At 37.5% G+C, this 25,212-nt stretch overlaps 1 protein-coding gene across 2 annotated transcripts in view; it reads right to left on the bottom strand.

Annotated features, from left to right (window-relative positions):
• LOC117303094 overlaps window positions 1-25,212 on the bottom strand; it is a 75,797-nt gene that overhangs the window by 2,592 nt on the left and 47,993 nt on the right. For both annotated transcript variants that reach the window (XM_033787172.1, XM_033787173.1), the window contains exons 3-4: window positions 21,914-22,080; window positions 12,420-12,592 (exon numbers count right to left, since the gene is read on the bottom strand). In XM_033787172.1, the coding sequence (XP_033643063.1) occupies window positions 12,420-12,592; window positions 21,914-22,080 (340 nt within the window). The remainder of the gene's footprint in view (window positions 1-12,419; window positions 12,593-21,913; window positions 22,081-25,212) is intronic.

The raw sequence follows: 25,212 nt of genomic DNA, 5'->3' as shown, positions 1-25,212 counted from the left end.
ACCAGTGCATTTGTGTTTTGAAATGATAATTAAACTTTCATGAAAGTTGGTCTAATGGAAGGAATCATAACGACTATATGATTTCCTTCATCATACATTCATGAAAGAAGTCACAACAAGGATTTAGTGAAGATGAGAACACCACTGAAGATGACTTAAGTGGAATGCCATGGAAATATTGACTTGTTTGCATCTAAGATGCTTTGTCAAGACTCTCTCCCCATCTTATTCATTTAAAAACTAGGGCATCTCAGAACCTTCTTTCTTCATCAATATGCTTCCTGTTGGACCCTCCCTTTAGTTAATTTGTTTTCATCTTTGTAACCTGACTTGATTTAAGACTTGATAAGGAGACAAAATGACTGGAAGATACAAAAGATCCCCTCCATCTCTTACTTCTGCTCCCAAGAGAAATATTAGCACATCACTCTCATATTCTTATAATATATATTTAAATTGTGGTAAAAATTGTAATTCAAGGTGGATCGTGACATCTGGCTTGAAAAATCTTTGGAAGGTGAAGGACGAAGGAAAAAAGAAAAGAAAAAAAGAAAAATGAGTGCCTCCTCTCCTTCACCTCTTCAATCTCATACTACAGTAAACTGCACATGATTCTTCTTATAAGAAAGTGATTGCCAGACTTCTTTTCATTAGCAAGCCATCTCAGTGAAGGGGGTGGGGGAAGTAGAACTCCCCCCTCCCCCGAGGTACGACAAGAGCTGAATAAAGAATAGGATATTGAGAAGAATTTATTGGGTCTGAATGAATAAGAATCATACGTCTAGGGATAGATGCTTTGTAAGAAGTAGCGTGTCTGCCGGTAGGCATGGCAGGTACTGTAGACGTGACTTTGCATTACTGGCTTCATCAACGGATAGCCCAGGAGATATATGCATGTCATTATCAACGGCTGAAGCTTGTGTCATACTGACGACTTTAACCTACTTGAAGTCGCCATCAGTCTCTGGCCAAATGACACGTTGCGCATAGATCCTGTGTCCTTATTGGTTGAGAGCAGGTCATGTGACGATGGCCGCCACATTTATGTCATGGCATAGACATGCTCAAACTAACCATTAAACAAGGACCAGAGGGCCTTAATCAAAACGTGAGTTGGGCTCTGTCAATGACTTGGGCTCCAGGCGCTGGGTATGCATTGGAACTGGCCTTCAAGCTTGTAAATTTTTAGGGCAGCGTATATTTTGCATGCGGTGGTCGTTCGAACATCAGATGGAGCCTGAATCGTGAGCGTAAGCGCAGAATTGGACAGTAAGCAGAGCCATGAAATTGGGCCCTGGTGTTTTGGCAGGTTACATTCTTCTGATAAGCAAACAAAATGTGCTTACCAGGAGTACATTTGGTGTTTGCTCATTTTTGTGCTTAACTCTGTAAACTTGAGTCTATCAGTTTGAATGGCATTGAAAAATTTGTCTAGATTATTTATATAACCGGTTTATTGAAATAATTTACATAATAAAATTTTCATCGTGGCCAAGGGCATTAAGGGAAACAAATTTACAAAGAAAAACAAAAGGTACAATATTTTGCACAATCACTCATTAAAAAGCCCATCTATCATCTCTTGTTGATCCCTGAAGCTTTCTTTCCACCCCCACATTCAGGGACAACCTCAACAAAATACTCATGGCAGTATCTATTGATCCAATTGATTGTACTCCGAGGCTTTTTTCAAAATCATGGCTTGAGCTCCAGCTTCAGGCGCCTTTATTTTAATATCGAGTTCTTGGCTGCAAAGAGGCAAACCAGTGTAAACCTGAACCCAAGCTGAATACATGGTTATAAAAAGGGCACAAAAATGTGGTTTGTGGGAAAATAGATTGGTCTCTTTTAAGATTATCAGTGCTATGAACATACTAGTATACGGGATGTCCACCAAAGAAGGCTACACATCACAATTCATATGTAGGATAATAAAAATAATATGATAAACACAAGGGTTCTCCACATTGGCTGATATGTACAAATAGCATGTGAACACAGGCAAATTTATGCCGATATACGAAAAAAAAAAAGAAAAAAAAAAAAATAATAATAATAATAATATAAATAACAACTAGACATTGAGAGTTTGTGAACAAACTCTAGGTGTTCGGTTTCCGGGAGTAAAAAGCCTGGTGTAAAAAACAAATATTGCAACTTGCTTCGTCTCAAGATTTGTAACAAACAAAAAATGTCGAAACAACACGATGACGTCATTATGACGTCTTTTCGAGTTCAAGAAGTTAATGTCCTTGACTAACAACACAACAAGTTTCACCTCAGTACAAATTTTGGTTTGGCATACACACAGCTTTGAAAAGTGCACCTTTAAAGCAATGATGACGTCATCAAGCTAAGACTCCACATAAGTTGCTATTGTGAGGGAGATTATGTATCATACCAGTTTTGAGACAATTATCAAAAACTCTACCACAGACATAGTAGAAGTATATGTTGAGATGTTTTTAATCTGCCGCTAGAGGGCGCTGTTACATGTGGTGACATAATCGGTATTACTTTTTAAAACCAGACCTTTGCCAGAGTTGTATTCTGTAATGGTAAAGCATCAAAAGGTGTATGTATCAACCCAAAAGCCATTACATGACGCCTTTTCAAAGTATATTACAGGTACTGCCGGTTTAGACAGGTCAAAATGTCACGAGAAGGTCACCAACATATCCATTTTTGTAAAGTACGTAAAGCCCTTCAATATGATGTATAGATTGTCAAAATAGCTTCTGTGGTTGAGGAAATATGAACTTATGAAATATTGACGACTGTACAGAACAGACTAAGTAATCTGAGGGAACTGAATGTTGAAAACGCCTTGAACGAAGACTATCATACGCGAAGCATTGCCTCTATGGATGAGCACTGAAGCGTGACTCAACACATGTTGTACGTGTAAAATCTTTACGCACGACCAATGGTGGAATATTTCAACCTCAATTTTGAACCGGAAGACAAGGTCAAAATGGGGTCATGTTTGTGAGGCGTTTACAGAGTTTTTAAGAATGGATGACGTCATCATGACGTAACTACACATTTTTCTTCTCGTAGTGAATATCTAACTATGTGTGAAGTTTCAAGTTCATACGATCTTTGGAAAGATGTTTCTGTTAACGGACAAGGGACGTAGAGAAGAAGAAGAAAAAAAATATTTAAAAAAACGAACAAAAATACGAGGTGTTCCGGGCTGTTGGCCCGAACACCTAATTAAAAAAAGAAGAAGATTAAATTAAAGAAAGAAAAAACCCATATGGAATGCTCCAGATTAACAACAAGTAGAAAACATTTTGAAGACACCAATTAGAAATTATTTTGACGACACTTTTTCAATTCAGGGTGCTTTGGCCAAACATCCAAAGATTTCAAGTCCAGAATGCCCCCCAGTTTTGACAAAACCCTGGCGGAGAACCCTGAGTACACCTGTACGTTATTGACCTTTACTAATGATAACAGAAACTAATTAAGGTTAATTAATCTTTGAGATGCATGGCTTAATTGATAACATTACGCACATCATTGATTTCAAAAATTTTCCAGTTGCACAGCGCAAGGCTAAATGTATTAGCCAGCAATGCGTCTTGCCTGCTCCCATGTACTTTCACCTTTTGAGATGGCGTCGAAGAACTCTCATTATCTTTATAATAAGACATTATCTATTAGTCTGAAGAACACTCGGCTAATCATCATCAATGCCAATGGCCGCCTCATATATATCATAAGTCAACCCCCAATAAGAGAGGGTAAGAGGCACTCTGACAGAAACGTCGTAACTAGGCACCAAATTTAAGTAGATACGAAATGAAATTTTTAAATATTCAAACCCCTGGAGATTTCAATGAGCTTTTGGGAACTATTCTCGGTGCTAGATGAGTAGATCAATGAAAAATTTAGAAAAAATGTACAGCGAAGAATAGCAGGTATTTGTTTCCCGACTTCTGTGAATAAATCCACAGGCAAATCACTCAGGAGGGCTTCGAACTAATCACCTTTGCATTGCTAGAGCAGATATCTCACCACTAGACCAGCGAGCTGGCTCAGTGGCTAGACTCGCAGCTAGATTCCAATGTGTAAGCAACCGCAACGATTTGATTTTATGATAGATGTTAAATTTGCATCAGGGATAAAGAATATTTATTATAGTTTTTAACCATACACCAATGTGTGTTAGCACTGTATACTCAGTACTTTCCAGAGTCCTGTGAACAAATATCACAGGCATGTTACTCGGGTGGGATTCGAACCCACAACCCTTGCAATCCTAGAGCAGTGTCTTACCAATGGCTATGTTTTGGCAGCGGGTAACCATTGGATTTTAACTATCATTATGCATCACCGATGCAAAATTAACATCTTTTATACACTTAATGAGTCCCATAATAATTACTCTTATTAACATAGCCATGGAAAGGTGATTTGGGTTTAGAATAAATAATTATTAAAGTGCCCCTACTAATGAATCTTGAAACCTTCCAGTTTAATCTTTCCCCAAATACTAATCACTGTCCAGGGACACAGGGTCTAGATTAATTTGACCATGGTTGAAGATTGGCTTATCTTGCTATGTAGAGATTCCCCTCAGGGGAATCAAATGCTACAATTGAAGACTGGAACCCTCTAACAATACAGAAGAGTATGAAGACGCCCTCCTCCTTACGTCACAGCAAAACAAAACAATCACATATTTTCTACATCTTGTTTCCTTCAAGAATGACTCTGCTAGGGCAAAACGTCAGGCCTTTCATTTTTTTTGCAGTTTTGATTGAATGTCTTTTGTGTTTCCAACTAATTGTGGCCAAAACAGCCCCTTCTCTCTGAACCCCTTCTCTGTTATTATTGTTTTTTTTCCTGTGTACTTTCCGCATCTCTCTCTCTATTAACGTTTTTCCACTTGAATTCTTCTCTTAAACTAATTATTTCTTGCATTTATACCATAGGTCCTTTTGGTTAGCTAATTCTATTTTCTTGTTTAATTTGATTTCAGTTTGACCCCATCTAAAATTCCAACAAAAACAACTACGTCAACTGAACTTTTTAACCATTAATTCAAATCATATTCTACTCCTAACCGTACACTCCTCTAGAAGAAGCACTTATCCGAACCTCAAATCAATCTTTCAGAGACAAACAAAGTCTACGTCTCTAGCTACCATACCGTAGCCTAAAAACAAACAGTCCCTTCACTTCATAATCAACCTCATACATCTATCTCTCTCCGGTCTCAAACCAAAACCTGGCACGTAAAGGTTATAAAAACATCCCTAAGAAGGCTGCATGCATCATATAAGAAATAGTTATGTGTCTAAGCTTATCATTTAAACCAAGACTTATACTCTTTCAAAATATTTCAAGACCTGTGTAAATAATCATAGGATCATCTACTGGAAAGGTACCGCTAAAATTATTCCAAAAATAATGAAATATGGTAGATATTTATAAACACTTGTGATTTATAGTAATGGAGTAAATTTAGAAGCTTTATGTCCATAAATTTAAAATAAAGAGTTTCTTTGTAGAGGAAGGTGAAGGGGCCCCTCAGATTCTTTTCTTAAGGAAGATCTAGTGCTGCAAGAATCAAGCTCTTATATTATTTACTGGAATAGTTTATCCCAGTTGGGATAAACTGATTATTCCTGGTCCCGATCAAGGAACCTTGGAGTGACAGTAAATTCTGCCAAACTATCTGAACCGGGATAAACTGAACATTTTCTCTTAATGAAGATATTCCTGGTCCCCATCAGGGAACCTTGGAGTGACAAGAAACTATCCCAAACGGGTTAAACAGAATATTTTCTCCCAATGAAGATATTTATGATCCCCAATCAGGAAAGCCTCGAGAGACAGTAATACTGAGTATTCTGTATGTCATCTTACTGCATTGTCCGTCAGGGACGCCGCCACGCAAGTAATCGCTAAAGACATGACAGGTAGACACTCATCGTAATTAACGCTTTTCGCTTAATTACCGTTGCTCACGTCATTCTGTGCCTCTCTGCTGAATACAAGTGTTGTACTAGTAGTGTGTCATATCCTGCACCCCATTGCCTATCAATAATTCAGTACATGGCGACACCTTAATATTATCAAATGCTTCAGTGATTATTGTGTTGATGCCGGCCACACTGGGAGGCTTGGCTAGGGCACTAGGAAAGCCTGACCTCCAACTCTCCTTCTCTTCATGAAAATGAGACTTGAAGACAAGCGTGGAAAGAATTTCTTCTTACAATTTTCACAAAGCAAGTATGTATCTTGAAAGATGTGGAAGTGGCTATGACCATGATTGAAAGCTACCTCCATAAAGTTGCTGAGTTTCACTGACCCAAGGCCGATTTCACAAAGAACTCAGATTCATCTTAAAATACTTTTCAATCAGTATGTTCTTACTGTCTTCAGAATAAAGCTAGATTATTATGAGATGCTGCTTGCTTCTTCAAGACACCATGTATACTAAATTACAAATTTTACACTTGCCTCCATCGTACAAAGTGACTTTTTTGAGCTAATTAACTTAATTCTACAAGCAGATAAAATATTTCCGGTATAACCTTGACTCTCGTTAATAATTATACACGACACCTTATACACTCTTAGGTTGAGTTGTTTCCGGTTTACCTAAGCCGCCGGCAAAAAATTTCAGTGAATATTCATTAACATCTAGCTCGATCGATATATTGACTCAAAGCAAGGTCGGCCTGAATTAAGTCTTAGGTTGGGGGGAAGGGGGGGTGTATCTTGAAGAAAATTGACCTAGCAAGTGACACATGAATAACTTAAGATGCTTAGATTCACCTGGTGGCATTGACAACACAGCTAGTGGACAATCGCGCTACTAGAATCTGGGAAACTAGGAGGAAACTTCTGACCATCGAGTCGGGCTTCATTCTGACATTCTGGGAATTCTTTTTGAATTTCAAATGTTCCAACTTCATCTTGGGGGAAAAACAGTATCGGCAAGTAGTCTACTTCTGATACAAAACAAAACCCTAACATGAGACCAAGGGTTGGAAAAAAGAAAAGCTCAATCTATAACCCCCCCCCCCTCAACCCCATAAAAAAATTTAAAAAATGTTTATACCATTTTTTGCAATAGTACATCTGACATTGTATGTGGCATCACACTTAAAACCTAATGTGTAACTCCTTGACAAAACATCTCGACATGTCTAGACACCTTGTTTGGAAAGAAGGGGGTGGGGAAAGGACAAGTCCCTTGTCAACTACTCTGTAAAACTCAATGGTGACCACTTCAAATGTGCAACCCAAAACATGAACTGTGCTACTCAAACAGTGGGTCATTTCAATCAAAGAAAACCTTCCGCTATTTAAGGTCAATCTAAGTTCAAGAACTCACTAAGAGAAATGTGCAACTCGGCTTGACACTCAAAACTCAAACAGATTGACACTCAAACGACTCATTCTCAACCCTCACCGTTCTATCCAGATACAGACACCCACAAAGATGAACTCACAATATGCTTCGTGAATTTTCATGAAGAGTGAAATTAAGAAGTTTGTTTAGAGTTGTCTTGATTAACAATAAATCCTCCTGTACTAACCTTAGAAATAGAGACATTTACTCTGTATCAAGGAAATAAATAGTAAGTTTTGTTTATGTCCAAAGCTTGCTGATGGTTAACTACTACCCGGGCAGAAGGTATAGAAAATAGGCTGGGACTACTACTTTAGCTTATAGGATCGTAATTAACTGCACTACCGCGGAGTCAGTTCTTAAATTGGTCTCAACGTTTCGACTAGCTTGCTCTAGTCATCGTCACGAGACAGTATGACTCTACCTTTAATGTCAAACTAAACGACAATATAAAAACATTATTCCTCATCTTATTCAAAACCAACACTTGAAGAGGGAAGTTCTCCAGACAGATCTAACACCATGAATAAATACATTTTACTTGGGTTTGTACTCCATCAGGTTTTACTGCACCTTGAACACCCAGCAGGGTGGATTACGTGCGCATTACAAGTCTTATTATTATTATTTTTTATTATCAAAAATATGGAAAAGCTCAGCCTGATGTTCAAAACATTTTCTTCCTTGTGTAAAAAATGTGGGTCGGTTCAATATTGTCTGGATTTTGTTTTTCCCCAGCTAAACTCAGAAAAGCATTTAGGATGCCAAGTTAAACTGTTGATGATGAAATTAAACATTGTCCGAGCTCATTCCATCTCACCCCTACAGGCACTGGTTAGGCACAGAAATGTACCAAATACCAGCCATTAAATTTACCAATGTAGTATGTTAACATAGGATCTCAATTTCTAAACACAAAACTAAAGTTTCTATTTCATGTCATTTCAGTTGACATTTTACTGATAAAAATTGATTAAAGGAACACGTTGCCTTGGATCGGTCGAGTTGGTCTTTGAAAAGCGTTTGTAACCGTTGTTAAAAAATGCATATGGTTAGAAAGATAATTTAAAAGTAGAATACAATGATCCACACAAATTTGCCTCGAAATTGAGTGGTTTTCCTTTTACTTTGCGAACTAACATGGTCGGCCTTTTATGGGAGTAAAAAATTTGACTCCCAAAAACGGCCGACCGTGTTAGTCGACGAGGTAAAAGGAAAACCACACATTTTCGAGTGATACTTGTGTGGATCATTATATTCTACTTTTAAAATATCTTTCTAACCATATGCATTTTATAACAAACGGTTCCAAACGCTTTTCAAAGACCAACTCGACCGATCCAAGGCAACGTGTTCTTTAAAGAAATGAACAAAATAAGCAATGTCTGTGTGTTTTGTAATGATTATACAGATTTGAATGCTCTCTCCAAGATTAAAGTGTACGGAATATTGCAGGGCATGGTGATATGGCAAAACCATGAATCACAACTGGACCTTCGGGATGTTTTAAAAACAATCATTTTATTCTCCGCATGAATCCATCCCTTCAACCCATCGAGAGAAAAGAAAACAAAATATCCTACGAGACAAGCAGATGGTTTCTATTTTTCCTGTTAAAATTCTTGGTTATGAACACACAGCATAATCAATTTGAGAGAAGGTCAGCTTATATTTAGCATGCTAAACTGAGCAGCCATACACCAGCAATGGTATCTTACTGAATACTGTTAATTTAATTGGGAGTCACATGGGTCTGTTCTCTCAATCTCATTAAGAGGTAATTGCATCTGTTTATAATCTCATTACACCTTGTCTGTCGATAGTCAATAATGAGCCCCTTTCACACTGGAAGAATTTCCTGGGAAATCCCTGGGAAATTCCTTGCAAATCCCTGGGAATTTCCAAGGAAACCCCTGGGAATATGTGGTTGAACTTCATGTGCATGCATTCACACTTGAATTGCTAACCCTTCGACCCATAACTGTAAGTGTTTTTTTTGGGTTTTTTTTTTGTTTTTTTACATTTAAAAGCTCCTGGTAAAACAAGTTCATTGATCGACAGTGGTTATCTTAAGTATTTGTTTGGTAAAAATTTGTTTTAATTACTAAGTAAAACCTTTAGATCTTGATTTATATTATTTTCCTTCAAATTATGCATATTTTTCCGAATGAAGTGACTTGAAACACTATGTGGACTTACCTACGTCCACACAGTGTTATTTACAGTGTTGAAGAATTGGACTTTCCTTAAATGTACAGAACACAGTAATGTGAACACAGTGACTGCTCCCTGTGTGCGAGTTATTAATTGGGCACTGATCTACCACTGTAGGTTATGTTGACTCCGGTATGTTTATTAAGTTATCCAACCCAAGATATTCTGAACACCAAGAGAATTTTATATGCCCTTCGAATTCCTTTTGTCCTCTCGTTTTAAGGGAAAACAAACCTAAATGCGTTAAAAACAGACGGAACAGCCTCCCTAAATAGAATTAGGTTTATTGATTTATACCTAACTCAATTCCGTTTGATCATGTGACCATCTATACAACAAGAGCGACAGTGTGGGGCTCGAGCTAAGGTTTTCTCTGGCTGAGAATTCTGAGGATATAAAGTAACGGCTCGCTAAATTCTCTTCCTGCGTCTGGCTAGTTTGATTCGGAACTATCAATCGATCGTCTCCACATTTTTATATCACAACTGAACCTATCAAGTCCAATTCCTTTTTTCTTTTTTTTTTCTTTTAAAGGAAGCCAAGCCTAAATAATGAGTAAAGCGATTAACTAAATTATTTCCTCAGGACCACAGGGCACAATAACTAATAACAGAAAACATTTCTCAGAACACTGTTTCCTGTAAATCGTCATAATATGTAATTTTAAGGTAATTATTGTTCTAATAGCGGTTAACTTACATACAAAACATTTACAGAAGAGGTAATACATGTAGGTAACTGCAAATGTCAAGACTACACCTAAAATTGCAGAAATACCTTATTTAACTCTCCTTGCCTATTTCAAGTAGATTTAAACCCATTCTTTTCAGCAGAAATACAATCAAATAATTCAGCACAAATACCTTTCTGCTGAGTCAATGATACCCGATCAAGACTCTTCCCTCACCAGGTAAAACTCTTTTCATGTCCAAGTCTGACTGAAATTTCATCCACCCAAGGCACTTGAAGATTAAAATTCACTCCTTCAGTTTTTACTCGCAAAAAGATTTTCTTCCCCCTCAATTGTTGTTTTCTCATGCATGGATGATTACTCAAGACAGTGTGGGCTGAAATTATGCACGCAAATATTTTTTGTTAACGTTGCTATCTCCTTTTCAAATCAGAGTGAGAGTTCTTATAGAAGAGACTTAAACTCTGACGTTGCACTTCCCTTAAGACGTCGAATTGAGATGTAAAGAAAAACAAACTTTATGAAAATACTTTAAATTCTGACAATGACTTTGAAATGTTTATTTTTAAGACAAACATGTTTTTTTTTTACTCAGTTGACACAAACATTATTTCAGGGTGAGAGGTGTTTTCATGGTTGGAAAGATGTTGTTGTCAAGACTTTCCTTGAATAGATTTTTATCTATTAGGGAATTTTTGCATGAAGTTAGTCATTGTGGCCAAGGATCTGATATATTATTTTTCTCTTTCAAAATAGCATTTAATACACATACAGTTAAGAGAGTTTTTGTCATAGTGCCCGAATGCAATACCAATGTTGATCTGGGGTTAAAGAGGAAAAATTAGTTGACCGCCGACACAATAATCCGGAGGTGTTTGGTTCAAATCCTGCTCTAGTCAATTTTTTCTTTGTTCATCCCACAATCCTTAAAGACAAAATTAACCAGTCAGTTTCCCTTGAAGGGTTTATTATCTGATATCTTAAACAAAAAAAGTTAAGTTCCCTGAAGGTGTTCCCCTGGCTGCTGTTTCCTAAGTTGTATTGATGCTTGGGTGAGACCTCTTGCTATATGGCTGCTAAAGGTTGTACATGTATAGCTTCTTACTGCCACCCAAAACAAAATAGGGAGACCGCCAACATAGGGCAACAACGCTCAGTTGGTAGAGCGTTGACATGTTTGTCCAGAGACCATTGGTTCAAATCCGTTTGTAGTAACATTTCTTTAATCAACCCAAAATCTTTTAAAATTTACCCAGTCAGTATTTTCAAAGTCTGAAGACACTTTTGCATAGCTCAGACAAAAGAACTCAAAACATGATTGAAGTCAGTGCACTGTACTCTTCACCACGAAAAAAAAATAGTGATTTGATGTATCGGAAAGGGAAGTTTTAGCAAGGATGTATTTTTGGAAGAAAACCAGCTTTGTGAGCACAAGATTATCCAATCGGCTGAATGTCACTCAAGCTCAATGGGCATGCAGATAAGAGGCTTAATGTCTACATCATATGAACGCTGTATGCAACAGAAATAACAAATATCAATTCCCAGTTCACCAAAGCCAAGGGACTATTCTTAAACCCATCTACATTCAAGCTTGTCCACATTTTGGTAACATTTGGACAAAAAAAGATGAAAAATATGCTCTCTATCATAATAATAATGTATCGTTTGAAAGAAAAAAGTAGAAAGGGGCGTGGCTGTCACTTAAGACCTTTATGATGAATAAGAAAAAATCTTCTAATCTTAAAGTTTCCTTTGAATCAAGTTTGTACTTGTACTAATTAAAAGTCCTTTGAATGACAAAAAGAAATGAAAAAAGGAATTGGTGTTATTGTATTTACAAAGTTGTGTTTGCTTTTAACGCTGCAGTCACGGCTCATGAGATAAAAGTACGATTAAAAAACAACAAAACAAGCAACTGATGGTTCCTATGAAAAAAATTCTTGAATGGATATTTTAAACAAGAGCAGTAAATTCCATCAAATATGTTTACAAAAATCTGCTACAAAAAATTGCATGTCCCTAGATAGCTTGATTGTTCAATGTAATGCTTTTACACAGATGTTTCTGTACCTTTTCTTAACATTATTTTGGAGTTATTTGAAAAGCACTTATTAAAGAAAAAATTCTGATACTCACTTTTATCATGGAGAAGATTTTCAAAACAGTCTGACCATTTTCTGACGTCGGACTCTGTTGAATCTTGTACTAGGGATGATTTCTCGCAGTCCAGTTTATCCGCCGTGTCTCGTAGTGAGCTGTCTGTATGACGCCTCCTCAAGAAACGCATCTTGTCCTTTAAATCCCGGGCACTGTCGGACAACAAAGCAGGACAAAACATAAAGCACAGCTACTTATGCAAAAAAGAAAAAGAAACTGTCTTTAAAAGTCTTAAAGCAGGTTGATCAATAGCATCCTCTCTTGTCAAAAAGAAAAGAGTTTGGGAGTGACCCGAGGTTCTCGGAGGTAGGTTTAGCGAAATCACAACTTTGCTAGGAGACACTACTGTACATGCCCTCACATCCCAGCATGTTTGTTTCAAATGCTGCAACCCGAGACTATGGACCACCTTATAATCAATCCATGAGTAGACGTCACCGATGCTAGGGAGGGCACGTGCTATGCTACACCGGGCCGTGTGAATCCATTAGGTTAAACGACTCACCACTGAACCATAGTCTGTATGTGATGGGCAAATCAATGGCATCAGTCCCTTTATCCTGCCGTCTCTCAACATAAAAAAAACACTCATTTTTCTCCCTTCACAACCCTTTTCACACCTTTCTTGAATTCACCTGAAACTTCTCACCCTCCTCCTCCGACATGATTTTTTTCTCCACCACATTCTTCTCACACTGAATAACAAATACAATACAAAAGCTAATTTGTAACCGTGTCCGCAGACGTTATCGCATATCACCTGATCATGATTCCGTTGTAATTCCAAAGGGGGAACGGGTGAAGAAACAATCTCACCCCAGTCCCTCTTGTCCGATTTCAGTGAATACTGTTTTTCCCACATCTAGGCCAGGGTTTTTTCACGGTGTCGTATCCCCCTGTCTAAGTTTGCTCAGAGTTTATTTTCCCCAGGCACATCAGGTCTGGTCACGCTTTGCTTGGCAAAGCTTAGATTACGTCTCCTCTAAAATCAAGACGGTACAGCATCTCTTGACCGTCCCGAGGTCCCATTACAAGAGTCATGAGAATGAAGACCCAATTGGACTGATTTTCTCCCCACCCACTGAGGAGCTCCTCTCGTTAGTATTCTGCTGAGTGGCCTATTTGAGATGCGAAATTCAGATCAGCCAAGTCTGTCAGGTCCCTTTACACAAAACCTTATAAGGAGTCTATCTGACCCTCACCATAGGCCACTCCGTTTTCATTACCTTACGTAATGAGATGGCACTTTGCCGGTACACAACCAAAATGTATTTTTGACCGGATGGCCTCAATTTAGAAACTCTACGGCAGGGCTTTGCGGTGGTCTAACGATGTCTTGAATTCATTTAAATCGTAATCATCTTCACTTGTGTTTAATGAGTTGTTAATTTTCATGTTTTAGTATCACAAATACATCTTTTTCTGTTTCTTGGAATGAGAGCAATTGATCTTTTATGAATTTTATTTTGATGAGTATTCAATCACTTTCAACAATTTCTTTTGCGGGAAAAAAATAAAAAATAAAAAATGGTTCAATATAAGGGACAGTGTAAAGTGTAAGTACCAGTGCTTCCAGATTCATGGCAGATTATCTGCTGAGGTTCTGCGAATCACGTTGAGTTGCCTACTCATAGTTCCTCACAAGAAAACATTATGAGAACTTTTGTCATCTTCCTTAGTCATATCAAGGTTTCATTGTGGCGATGGTATCTTAAAAGTAAAGTGATTACTCCACAAGCACAAACAAAGTCTTAAACATAATATCTCAGGTAGATAACACAATTGGGTTCTGAATACAAATTTGTGGTTGTTTAGAAGTTTTTTTGCATTTTTGTCCCTCAATTAATAAAAGGTTACAAAACCAGAAGAAACAAAACTATAACAGAAAAGAGTCATTGAGGATGAGTAATTAATTAAGGTTGGTGAATAAAAACCTAATTACAGAAAGACCCGTTTAAAAGTTTTTCTACTTGATGGTGTTTGTCTGATAGGCGCCATTGATATCCTCATTGAGAAGAAAAGAGTCATTGGGGCAAGAAGGAAGAAACCTTCCTCCATGGTTCAGGTTAAACTGACTCAGAACTACCCCGTAAGCGAAGAGTTTATTACTAATGTAAAAAAGGTCTTTCACTCCAGAAAATTGTATTCTGTCAAGGGTCTTCACAATTTTTATTTTATTTTATAAATGATGAAAAAAGGTTTCTGTCATCTGAGCAGGGCAGAGATTAATGATCAATTACCAGTAATGGGGCAAATAACTTAAGCAATCTGCATTAACTTCTCTCAAGAACTGCTCAAGTGCAAACAGGATCTTCAAGACTGAATAAAAAAACCCAAAAAAAAAACATTGTTTCATAAGCCACTCTATGGGTTTATGAATTTTATGCCTTATGTAAACTGCCTACAATGACGTAGTGATTACTGGTATAGAGTCATATTTTCCTTTTATTCTCTCCTGTAAAGACCTTTATGTAATAAGAGCGCTGTACAATTCTAACTCTAAAACAATAAATGATAGTTTGTTTGTTGATAGGGTTTCAATACTGTATTAAATTGAATCGTTCAATTTTAGGTTGGCTCAGTGGTTTCTTTCTTTCCCTTTCACCTCTAAGACTCCCAGTTTGAAATCCCGGATCAGAGCCTAGCATGTGGATTAGGTTTGTAGTTCCAAACGGATTGAGTGGGTTTTCCTCCCACATCTAAAACCTTTCTTAACTGTCTTCTCTTAACATCTTCAGGTGCTTTTAAGTGTCCCTTGTGACCTCGTTACCAGAAAGATATAAGGTTTAATAACAACATATATATAACCACTAAACAAGCATGCTTTGTTAAAAATTTGGGTTTGGCTTACAAATCCTTCATTTGAACCACTTAGGCAGATAAAATATTGTTTACAAAATTTAGTTCCTTGACAAAAAGGGGAAAACCCCAAACAAAACCTGAAACTAAGGCTGATGATCTTTTTCTGACAAGGAAAATTTTCAAACTTGATGACCCCATGTATAGTAGAACCCACTGGCTAGAGAATCTACTTTACTAGTAGCGGCTATATTACGCTGTTGCTATAGCAACAACCAAATAAATTCATGAAAGACAATAACAACCCCTTCGGCCATCTTTGTTTGCTTTTCCAGATTTAACATATTGCGCAGATTTGAGAAGTAGCTCTCAAATCCAGAGTTATTATTATGTTGTTTAATTGCTTCAGTAGGCCTATACTGAATGAGTGAAGCTGTATATTCAATGCAATAGAAAGCAAAATAATAATATAGGTGAGTGCACTGAATAAAACCGCTGGAAAAAAGAAAAGAAAAAGAAAAAGTCACTTATTGCGTTTTTAATTTCAAGAAGCTAGCTGGGATTCTCCTCACACAGATACACAAAATGAAATTGAATCAGTGGGTCACAGAAATGCCAAGTCAACTATGAAAGTCAAATCACTGAATGGTTCATCAGATATTGTTGATTCCCATCATGATTACAACTCGCCTCCCCTCCATCTCGTTCTAGATTTTCATCAAGATTGCCGCTAAACGACAATGATGTCATAAATGCTCAGGCCTAATACTCTACGCTGTCTCTATGCCCCCCTACCTTGGTGCCCTTGAAATGCTTCAGTAGAAATTGACAATTTCCTCATACACTGTAGGGTGCCCTTTACCAACAGGAAAATGTCTTGGTGCCCTTTTAATAGGCCTATTATACAGGCCTGACTACTCCAGACTTATACAGGGAAAACCAGACTTCATCAGGGCTAGAAATTTTAACTGGACCACAAGCCTGACACTAGTGATTTTAGTGTCTGGACAATTAACTTATGACTGGACGAGTTCAGCAGGCTTGTGTTTTTGAATAACAATAATTAAAACAATTATGTTCAATTGTTCAAACTATTGGATCAAAACTACATCTGCAATCTAAAAACTACAGTTTACAGTCAAAGACCTCTCTTATGATTCTGTATAAGTTTAACCTCTTCATTGACTCACTAATTTGTTTGAATAAATTGGCTGATTGCCATATTACTAGTCAAAGAAGCATCTCTTTGTGAAACCTCAAAAGTGAGATGACCTACTTGAATACCCAACTGAAGAATGTGTTTTTACATGGGAAAGGGGCGCACATGTCACGCGATCATGTGCACATTGAAATCACTAGGTCATCTCGGACCTGAAAAACAATTTGACCTTTATTTAGGCCTACGCTCTTCTCTCTTCTGTTACAATGTTTGAAAACTCATTTCAGGGCCCTGTGGCTCTTCATGAAAATGCAAAATGCAATTATTAACATATGCGCTCTTCTGTTGCTATGTTCTACAAAGCGTTTTGGGGGCTTGCGGCTCTTAGTGAATATAAAATGCAAATTGCAATGAGATAAAGACCTCTTCCTGCAGTAGACAATAATTTGTAATTTAAAGATATGTGGCTCTATGTGAAAACGGAGTTAAGTCCCACCTCACCGAGTTGCCTCATCTCGTGAGATCATCCTTAACAACTTTCACATTATTTGTAAACTCAGCACCAAGAGTGTCATTTATGAAGACCAGCCGCCGATTTCATAAAAAATCTTCCTAACTTAAGACTAATCTTAGGACTTAGGACGAGTCCCAACCATGCACTGTAGCATGCAGACCTAACTCCAGATAAGACGAGTCCTAAACTCTTTGTGAAATCGACGGCTGGCTCATAATAAATTTATACTTTTGTTATTATTAGTCAGAAACTTCAGTACAGAACGAGGCACTCTGATAACCCTTAAAAAACATTTGTTACAAACATGTGTGACCTATATTTAAATCCCCCATCGCCAAAATTATAGCATTTTCTATACTCATTTCGGTGTACCAAAATGTCTGCAATTCAGCCTTTGGCTGCCATGGAACATTTTTCATGAATAAATCATCAATGAATGAATGAATGAATGAATGAATGAATGAATGGTTTATTACAAAATTTACAAGTCCTGGCATCATCCGAATTGCAAGTAAGTTTACAATCAAATTATAATAATTGAAAATTGCACAATGAAAAACCAGCAAAAACACATAAAATTGCACATATCAGCCTTAAAAAAACCCATTATCTTTAAAGACTAGGAAAAACCCATTGAAAACTTAAATCAAGGTGGTTGTGAAGAGCATAATTTACATTAAACTAAAGCTATCAGCATTTCCAACGCACTGATTGAACACAAATCATACCACATTAAAAGAGACAGGTTGCCAACTGATGAGGAAAATATCCCTCTGCAATATCCAACACAGGAAATGAATTCACAGGAAAACATGAAAAACACGTTGCGAGGAAATGGGTCCTTGATTGAGTTTGCTGTAGAGGATACACATACACCGGAATCAAGGAAGAAATAGTTGAAGAGGGTGGTTACCATGCCTCCCCCTTAGTAACCATTCACTGATTGGCTACTTGTACTACGTCAGCTAGTGCTTGCTAATATTTAATTTATCAATTTTATTTGTCATGCTGGTTACATATGTCATTTGTACTTCCTGTAGTTCTAAGAATTATGTCAAATTTTTTCCGTGAAAGACTTTTTTTTATATAAAACAATGAACGCAAAGACAGCTTATAAAAAATAATCACTGGCTGAAAGATTCAGCAATCAGAAATCAAAAGGTGGTTGGTACTCTTGCTTAATTTGTTTGAGTAATGTGGCTCTGAGAAGAACCAAGGAACAAAAAAATTTCAGCCAGTATATTCTGATCATCGTCAGGAGACATGGCAACAGACAGAGTATACGCCTCTCTTTAAATTTATGGATGAGGTACGTCACAATGCTAACCCAAATCGAGGCGATGGGTGCAGCCACTGCAAGTGGTGGGAAAAGTGCAAACTTCATTTTGGGTAAGAATTATGGCGTCATGTAAAAATATTAAGAGAGGCGTATACTGTCTGAAACATTTCAGTCTTTCTCAGAACTAAAGATGATACAAAAGAGATAAATCTACACTGTGTCACTGCAAATTACTTATTTTATTGTCTTTCTACATTTCTTCTAACCATCATGCCTTATTTAGACCCTACCTTTCTGTTCTAGGTATTGTTCTTTTTACTTTGGTGTTACTTCTTAAATATGTTTTGTAAACCCTGGTTTTGGGAAAAGTACATTTTAGATTGAAATATATCAAATGGCTGTCCGAATATCAGTCAAATAACCCAATTTCCTGACATAAGAGATTAGGTTACAGTTGTACTGCACTTGCACTTTTTGTTGACTTATCAAAAGTATTAAAAACTCTATCTCCCTAAAGTGAATTTCTAGGAACCTTTCTTACTCGAAATAACAAAAAATCCGACACCATATGGTATCTCAACACGCAAACTGTTGAATTGACCTGATTATGGTTAGGGTAATGCATAATCAGTTTACTAGTTCCGTCCTCAGTCTAAAGGAATCAAACACAACTATAGGTTTTGAAGGATACGGGTGGTTAATTAGGGTTAAGCTAATAACAAATTACTTGTACAGTTATGTCATTGCTTTGTGTGCTTTCCTTTTTTGATCTCACAGCTCTTCTCCCGTCAAGGTGATATCCGGAATCTGAAGAGACATCTTGCATATGTCACAAGATTATACAGCGCCTTCATTGGCTGAGAGTTGAGCGGCGCATACATGCGTGCACGTTTCTATTGGTTTACCTCAGCAATAGTTGCCTGTGCAATGGGTCTATTGATACTCCAAGAAGGTGATGGAGTTTGGCTCAACCAGGGTTTGAGAGTCCCTGTGTGATGTTTTTTTTATGGATGATAAATTGCCATTATTCAATGGCTTTACTTCAGTGAAATTACTACATCAATTTATATTTTTGTTCGTGTTTCATTTCGGGTCTTGTAAATAATTTCATGTCCAGTAAACATTTTGAGCTGCAAGTCTTGTGAATTTTCCCCCTAAACCCGAGCCTCACTGAGTTCTCTCTAAGAAACCAACAACTTCCTAATGGCAGTCCTCAACTCTATTTGGATGTGATGTATACACTCAGCTGCTAAGTGCAGTGCTGACCCCAAAGACGTGTCACCGCAAAACGCCAAACAATTCCACTTTTCCTAATTACGTTATCGGTCACTTCTTGTTAACGCTCTGAATTATGAAATAAATCCAAGGACGGTGTGTAACCTGTCATATATTATAGAGAAATGCATGATGGGAATTACCGAAGGCATGACAACCACCCTTGGCTGAATTCGCTATAGTTACAAATTGAATTTTATAAATTGTAATTTATCTCTGCTAATTTGTGTTCACCCCAAAGTAGATAATTATAATTTTTTTTTTTTAATTTGCATTATTTAAGTCCAGTTTAGGAAGGACTAAAATCGATCCAAAAGTGTATTTTTTTAAACAACAATTTGTTTTTGAACTACTCTTTAAAAACCTCAAGGAGATGATACAAGGTTAGACAAAATATAAATGCCTTTTGATCCATAATGCATTGCCAACGGGCGATTTCTCCGTTTGCGATTATTAGGTATTGGAGTCAGCTGCATATTGTCGTGCAACAAGTGCTATACATAATCCCCTTCCAGCTATTTGCACCCACCTGTACATAGACTACGGTAAAGGTAAAAAACTGCACACAGACCTCGTAGTTGTAATGTTCAGTGAGGCCTGATCACTGAGGCAATGGAGGCAATCACCTCCTCCATGCCTCGGGCCATAATTGCATTGATGCCTTTTGAAATGTTCCAGAGGAAAAGAAAAAACACCTTGCCCTAATATAGGAACAAGGTATCAGGTCTTGAAAAGGTTGATATATGGGCTTGTTAGAAATGGTATGAACATTGGGGGGAAGTCTGTGTGCAATCGTCCACTCCATGCCTCGGGCAATAATTGCAATGATGTCCCCTTGAAACGTTCCACAGGAAATAACCTTCCTTCCTAAAGACACCATTTATGATAGAAAATACACCTTGCCCTGACATGAACAAGGTACCATAGAACCACACAGTGCTAAAAGAGGTATTCTTAAAACAAGAAAAAAAAAAAAATTATTTCAGCATCCTGATATTGACCCCAATCCTTAACACCAAACTGAGGCTTGCAGTCTTTATAGTCTGGACCCTCTCTCAGAATCTGCATTATCATCATCGCCACGCACAGGAAACCAGACATGAATGATTCTTATCGATTAGTCACCAATACCAACACACGATTCTCACGAACACCTTCTTCTATATATAAATTCATGACATCAGATAGCGTCAGTTTCTCGAGGTGCCCTGTTTTTAAGGAAGAAGGGTTTGCCTGTACGTACATTCAGTCAAAGACAAAGGGTCTATTTCTACTTTTGTCGTCGAGATCAATGCATTGTAAAGGTCAACCTTCTGAATGAGGAATATACAATTTCACCGCTGGTAATGAAACGCTATCCTGTAAATAGCCCTCTAGTGGTTAGAATGAGCAAGTGTCTTCTTCAAAGGGCGGAACTGTGTCGGTGAATTGAGAGGTCTGATGCAGAGACAATGACGAGGGCGTACTCATTTCTCTGAATAGCAAACCTCCCTGCTATCTCGCCGAGTGATTTTTATTTCTTGATTCCATCGCTTTGGCTTTATGAATTCTCATGAATTTTTCAAAATTCTAAAATCTGCCATGTTGCACAAATTTTTGTTAACGTCAAAATAAGCAGCTGATGTGGCAAGAGCAATGTGTTTAAAGCAGATAAAAACCCAAAGATGTAACAGCCTTTTTACAAACAAATCATTTATCCAGCTCTTTATCGACAAAGGCTCAGCAATAATGAAGGAGAGAGGGTTTGCAATATCTACAATTTCATTCCATAGGCTATTTCATACTTATATTTTTATTTTTGTAGCAAATGATAACAATTCATGATTGATGTAATCCAAATAGTAGAAAGAGATTCATCTTCGAATAACAAACAGTGTATCAAAGCTTCACGCCAGTGTTACTTGCACTTTCACTGATTGATGTTAGCAAAATAATATTCCCTGGGGAGGAAAAAATGCACCCTCTTATAAGTTTTGATGATGCGCCCTCTACACTCTTGCAATGGATACGCCCCAAACGTGAACACACATACTTCACACATAAACAGACAAAAATTATTATTTATGACATCTGAAAGGGCTATCCATTCAGAATAAATACAGGTTCTGCATGCAAAAAGGCAATCAAGATCCACACCCATCAATCTAAGGAACTGCCACCTCCTGAAAAGGATCATATTTCAGAGCAATTTGTGCAAATCATATCTTGCAATAAATTATCATGACTCTTATGCGTTTTATTGCATTTGATATAGTACATCTCTCTCTAAAGAAAACAATCTATGAAAAAGATGGACGCTATATTGAGGCAGGTTTTATTAGGTGGGTATAATCACCACTTCATCATGTCAAATTTCTACAATCACTAATGGTTTATTCCATCATTAAACGGATAAACTCCCTTCCCTGAAGGTCTTCAAGCCCTGAAAGACTAAAATCTCAACTTACATATTCCTGGGTTTGCGGCCTCCCATTTGCCTGTTGTTGACAGAGTTGTTCTCTGATGGCAAGTCACTTGGTTGCTCATCCTCTTCCTTCACTGCATCGATGGAATTGGGCTCCCCTGGTACACAGAGGAGGTGATCGTCTCCCATGGAAAGGGTCCGTCTTGCCTTCTGCAAGAAAGATGAAGTACAAAAGACCAAAATATTGGATTAAGCAAAACGTGATAAAAGGGTCCATCTTGAATTCTGCAAGCAATATGAAATACAAGAAGACAAAAGTATTGGATTAAACAAAAAGTTATAACAAGATTCTCCTTGCATTCTGCATTATGAGCATTAAGATATAGCACTAGATTGAAGAGGAAAGAATCTTAAATAGAAAGGTCTGCAAGAAGGAAGACGTACATAAAAGAGAATTAAATTATTGGATTATAAAAAGGCATTTTTAATATCAAGAGTTCATCTTATCTTTCACAAAAGAGGAAAGGTTTCCAATTAAGAGTCCATCTTGCCTTCTTTATGATGGAAGAAATATATGAGTGAAATTATCCTCGATTTCAGGGAGGGGTTGCAAGACACTTAACCATTGCTTCATCCTTCGGATGGGACTTAAAGCCGTTGGTCCCAAGTGTTGTGAAACGCATGTAAAAGAACCCAGTGCACTTATTAATATCGAAAAGAGGGTTCGCCCCGGTGTTCCTGGCTGTGGCTGCTGTAAGTGCCGTAGCACCTTGTAAACCATTATAAGGTGCTAAATAATTGGGTCTCAGAATTCATCACTGCAATAACCTATCATTCTGAAAGTTTGTATATACTGGGCGCCTTGAGTACCATGTTTGGTAGATACATGCGCTATATAAGACTTCAATATTATTATTGTTCTCTAAAAGAAGGAAGACTCACAGCACAGAAAATAATGGAACACGATTTATATGAATGCTTGAATAAGGAAACAAAGGCAATAAAGAACCGAGTATTTAAGGCGTAAAAAGATTCCGTTAAAAAACTGCACATTTTCTTAAAAATAAGCAATTTTGAGATATGGTGTTCACATGACAGTATTGGGTTTGGGTAAATTTGTCTGTATACACCCAAACCAAACAGTACACTCCTATCACGTCCGCCATACCTCAAAAAAGGCTAATGGAATTTGACAAGCAAGATCTGAGATATATATTGGTCTACATGAACATCCTCCAAAAACCATTGTCCTTCAAAAGTACATAACCCTCTCTTAAATTTCCCTCTCTAAAACTCTACCAAATTCTAATGTCTGTTTTTGATCTCTTTCTCTTGTCCTCCGCATCCGCTTCCTTCTCATGTGTAGTCCACCCACATAGAATCTCAGCTTGCACAAGTCAAACTTATTGCAGACACGGACGGAGACATGAAACAAGACATGATGGGACATGCAGGCAGTTGTAAAAACAATGACAGGAGACTTGATATGAAGGAGTAATGTAGTCACCATCTCATTTTAAGTTAATGTACTACAAGATAAATAGAAGTAAACAAGACTCAGACTAGAGCAAAGGAAAATACATTCATGTATCAATTATGTTTAAATATTATAGTCTCTTTAAAGAATCCATCAAATTTTGCATTTTGAAAGCTGCAGAATTGTTGCTACTAGCTTTCTTACTTCATTTCACAATACACATGTACAAAAAGTGAGGATTTCCTTCAAAATAAGTCTTTGAGATTTATTAAAATTAATTTTGTAAATATTACTTAATGAGCAGGTGACTAATGAGTCTTATAAAATAAGTGGTGTCGCTTTTGATAGTGCGGATTAAAAACCGAACTAAATATACTGGATTTATGACCCACAATATGCAAATGATTGACTCATAATTTCCGTAATTAAATATTGAAAAAGACAATCCATGAAACTAAAACTCAAATCAGTGAGTATTTTGATTACCAATACACTCCTGACTTCTTATCACCGACCGTTAATTTAAGCCACTTGTCCGAGCAGACTTGACGACGGTTTTTCAAGAATTTCCTGTTACCATGACAGCACAAGCATCTACCCTTTCAAGTTAAGAGGATGACTAGAGCACACTGGTTAGAGTGTCACGCTAAAACCAAGATCAATGTTGCCGCATCCCAACCAATCGTCAAAGCAAAGAGTGCTTGTGTGTATATTGTCTGTCAGAGTCAAATAACTCTTACGAGGTTTTCATGTGTGTCTTATAATTTTTTCCCCTCTGCCTTTCATCTCTCAGTCAGTTTGTCACCCCTTTCTTCTCTTCTTTCTGTCAATCAAAAAAACACTAATCACTGAGTCTTCCCTCATCATAATCATCACAAACAGTTTATTAAACCGTTGCCTGATATAAATGTCTCCGTTATGACTGTGGTCCTACTCTTAAGTCGTGTGTCAAGCAAGCAGGCTCCACTGATGTCACATTCTTTCCCACGCATAAACCAAATAAATCTCCTTCCTCGTCTCAACCCTCCATCTTATTTTCTTCCTGCTTCTTCACTGGACATAAATTACGTGGGAGGATGCCCACCGCTTCAACGGCTGCTGCTTGGGCAAGCACCCTTCAAGTCCTTGGTCAACTTCTTAAAGGAATGATCACGTGTTGGAAATCCGATCTCAAGATGTCGTGCCAAGCAATCTACCGAAGGTTTATTCACAAAGGTGATGAACCCAGCTGATGTTTTTCACAAACAATTTCTTTTACAAAAAATGATTGCCTACCTTTCGTACCGTCCAATATACACAGCCTTCGTCTAACGCAGACGATGAAAAACAAGTAGTACTGCCACGGGGAAGAATCAATATATTAAAGGAAATCCAGCAAACTAGATTTTTCTGAACCGTTTCCGCATCTCAAAATAGCTCTCCATATGGCTGAAGTTACTACTCAAATAATGATATCCCTCTATCCCAATTGGAACCATACCCCCCTATTGAAGGTATAAGAAGTTCCCGATCGGGATAGCCAAGAAAATGAAAGCACCACCTTGTGGCACTGCTCATCATTCAGCAACCTTGAAAATAGCAAGTGGTTGCCTTTGCACTTCAGTATATCATCCTGTTATGGTAAAACTGAATCTATATGCGGTGGATGTTTATTTGCACCGTTTGGTCACACTACCAATCTTCTAGACCTACTTGCCTACGGCTTAAAAAAAATGATTATAGTTTGAATTAAACCCTACCAATGCCTGGTTAAAACATGGAGGTAGAAAAAGGAGAGCAGATTGGATGACTGTAACGGGCCTCATAAGGTCACAGTGTGACCCAAATTTGTCTTCACGCTGACAGATTGTGCAGATTGAGTACCC

This window comes from Asterias rubens, chromosome 19, assembly GCF_902459465.1.
Source record: "Asterias rubens chromosome 19, eAstRub1.3, whole genome shotgun sequence".
NCBI classification, from domain to species: Eukaryota; Metazoa; Echinodermata; class Asteroidea; order Forcipulatida; family Asteriidae; genus Asterias; species Asterias rubens.
Note: the sequence above shows the minus strand (reverse complement) of the source record. Positions and strands in the feature narration are given on the sequence as shown.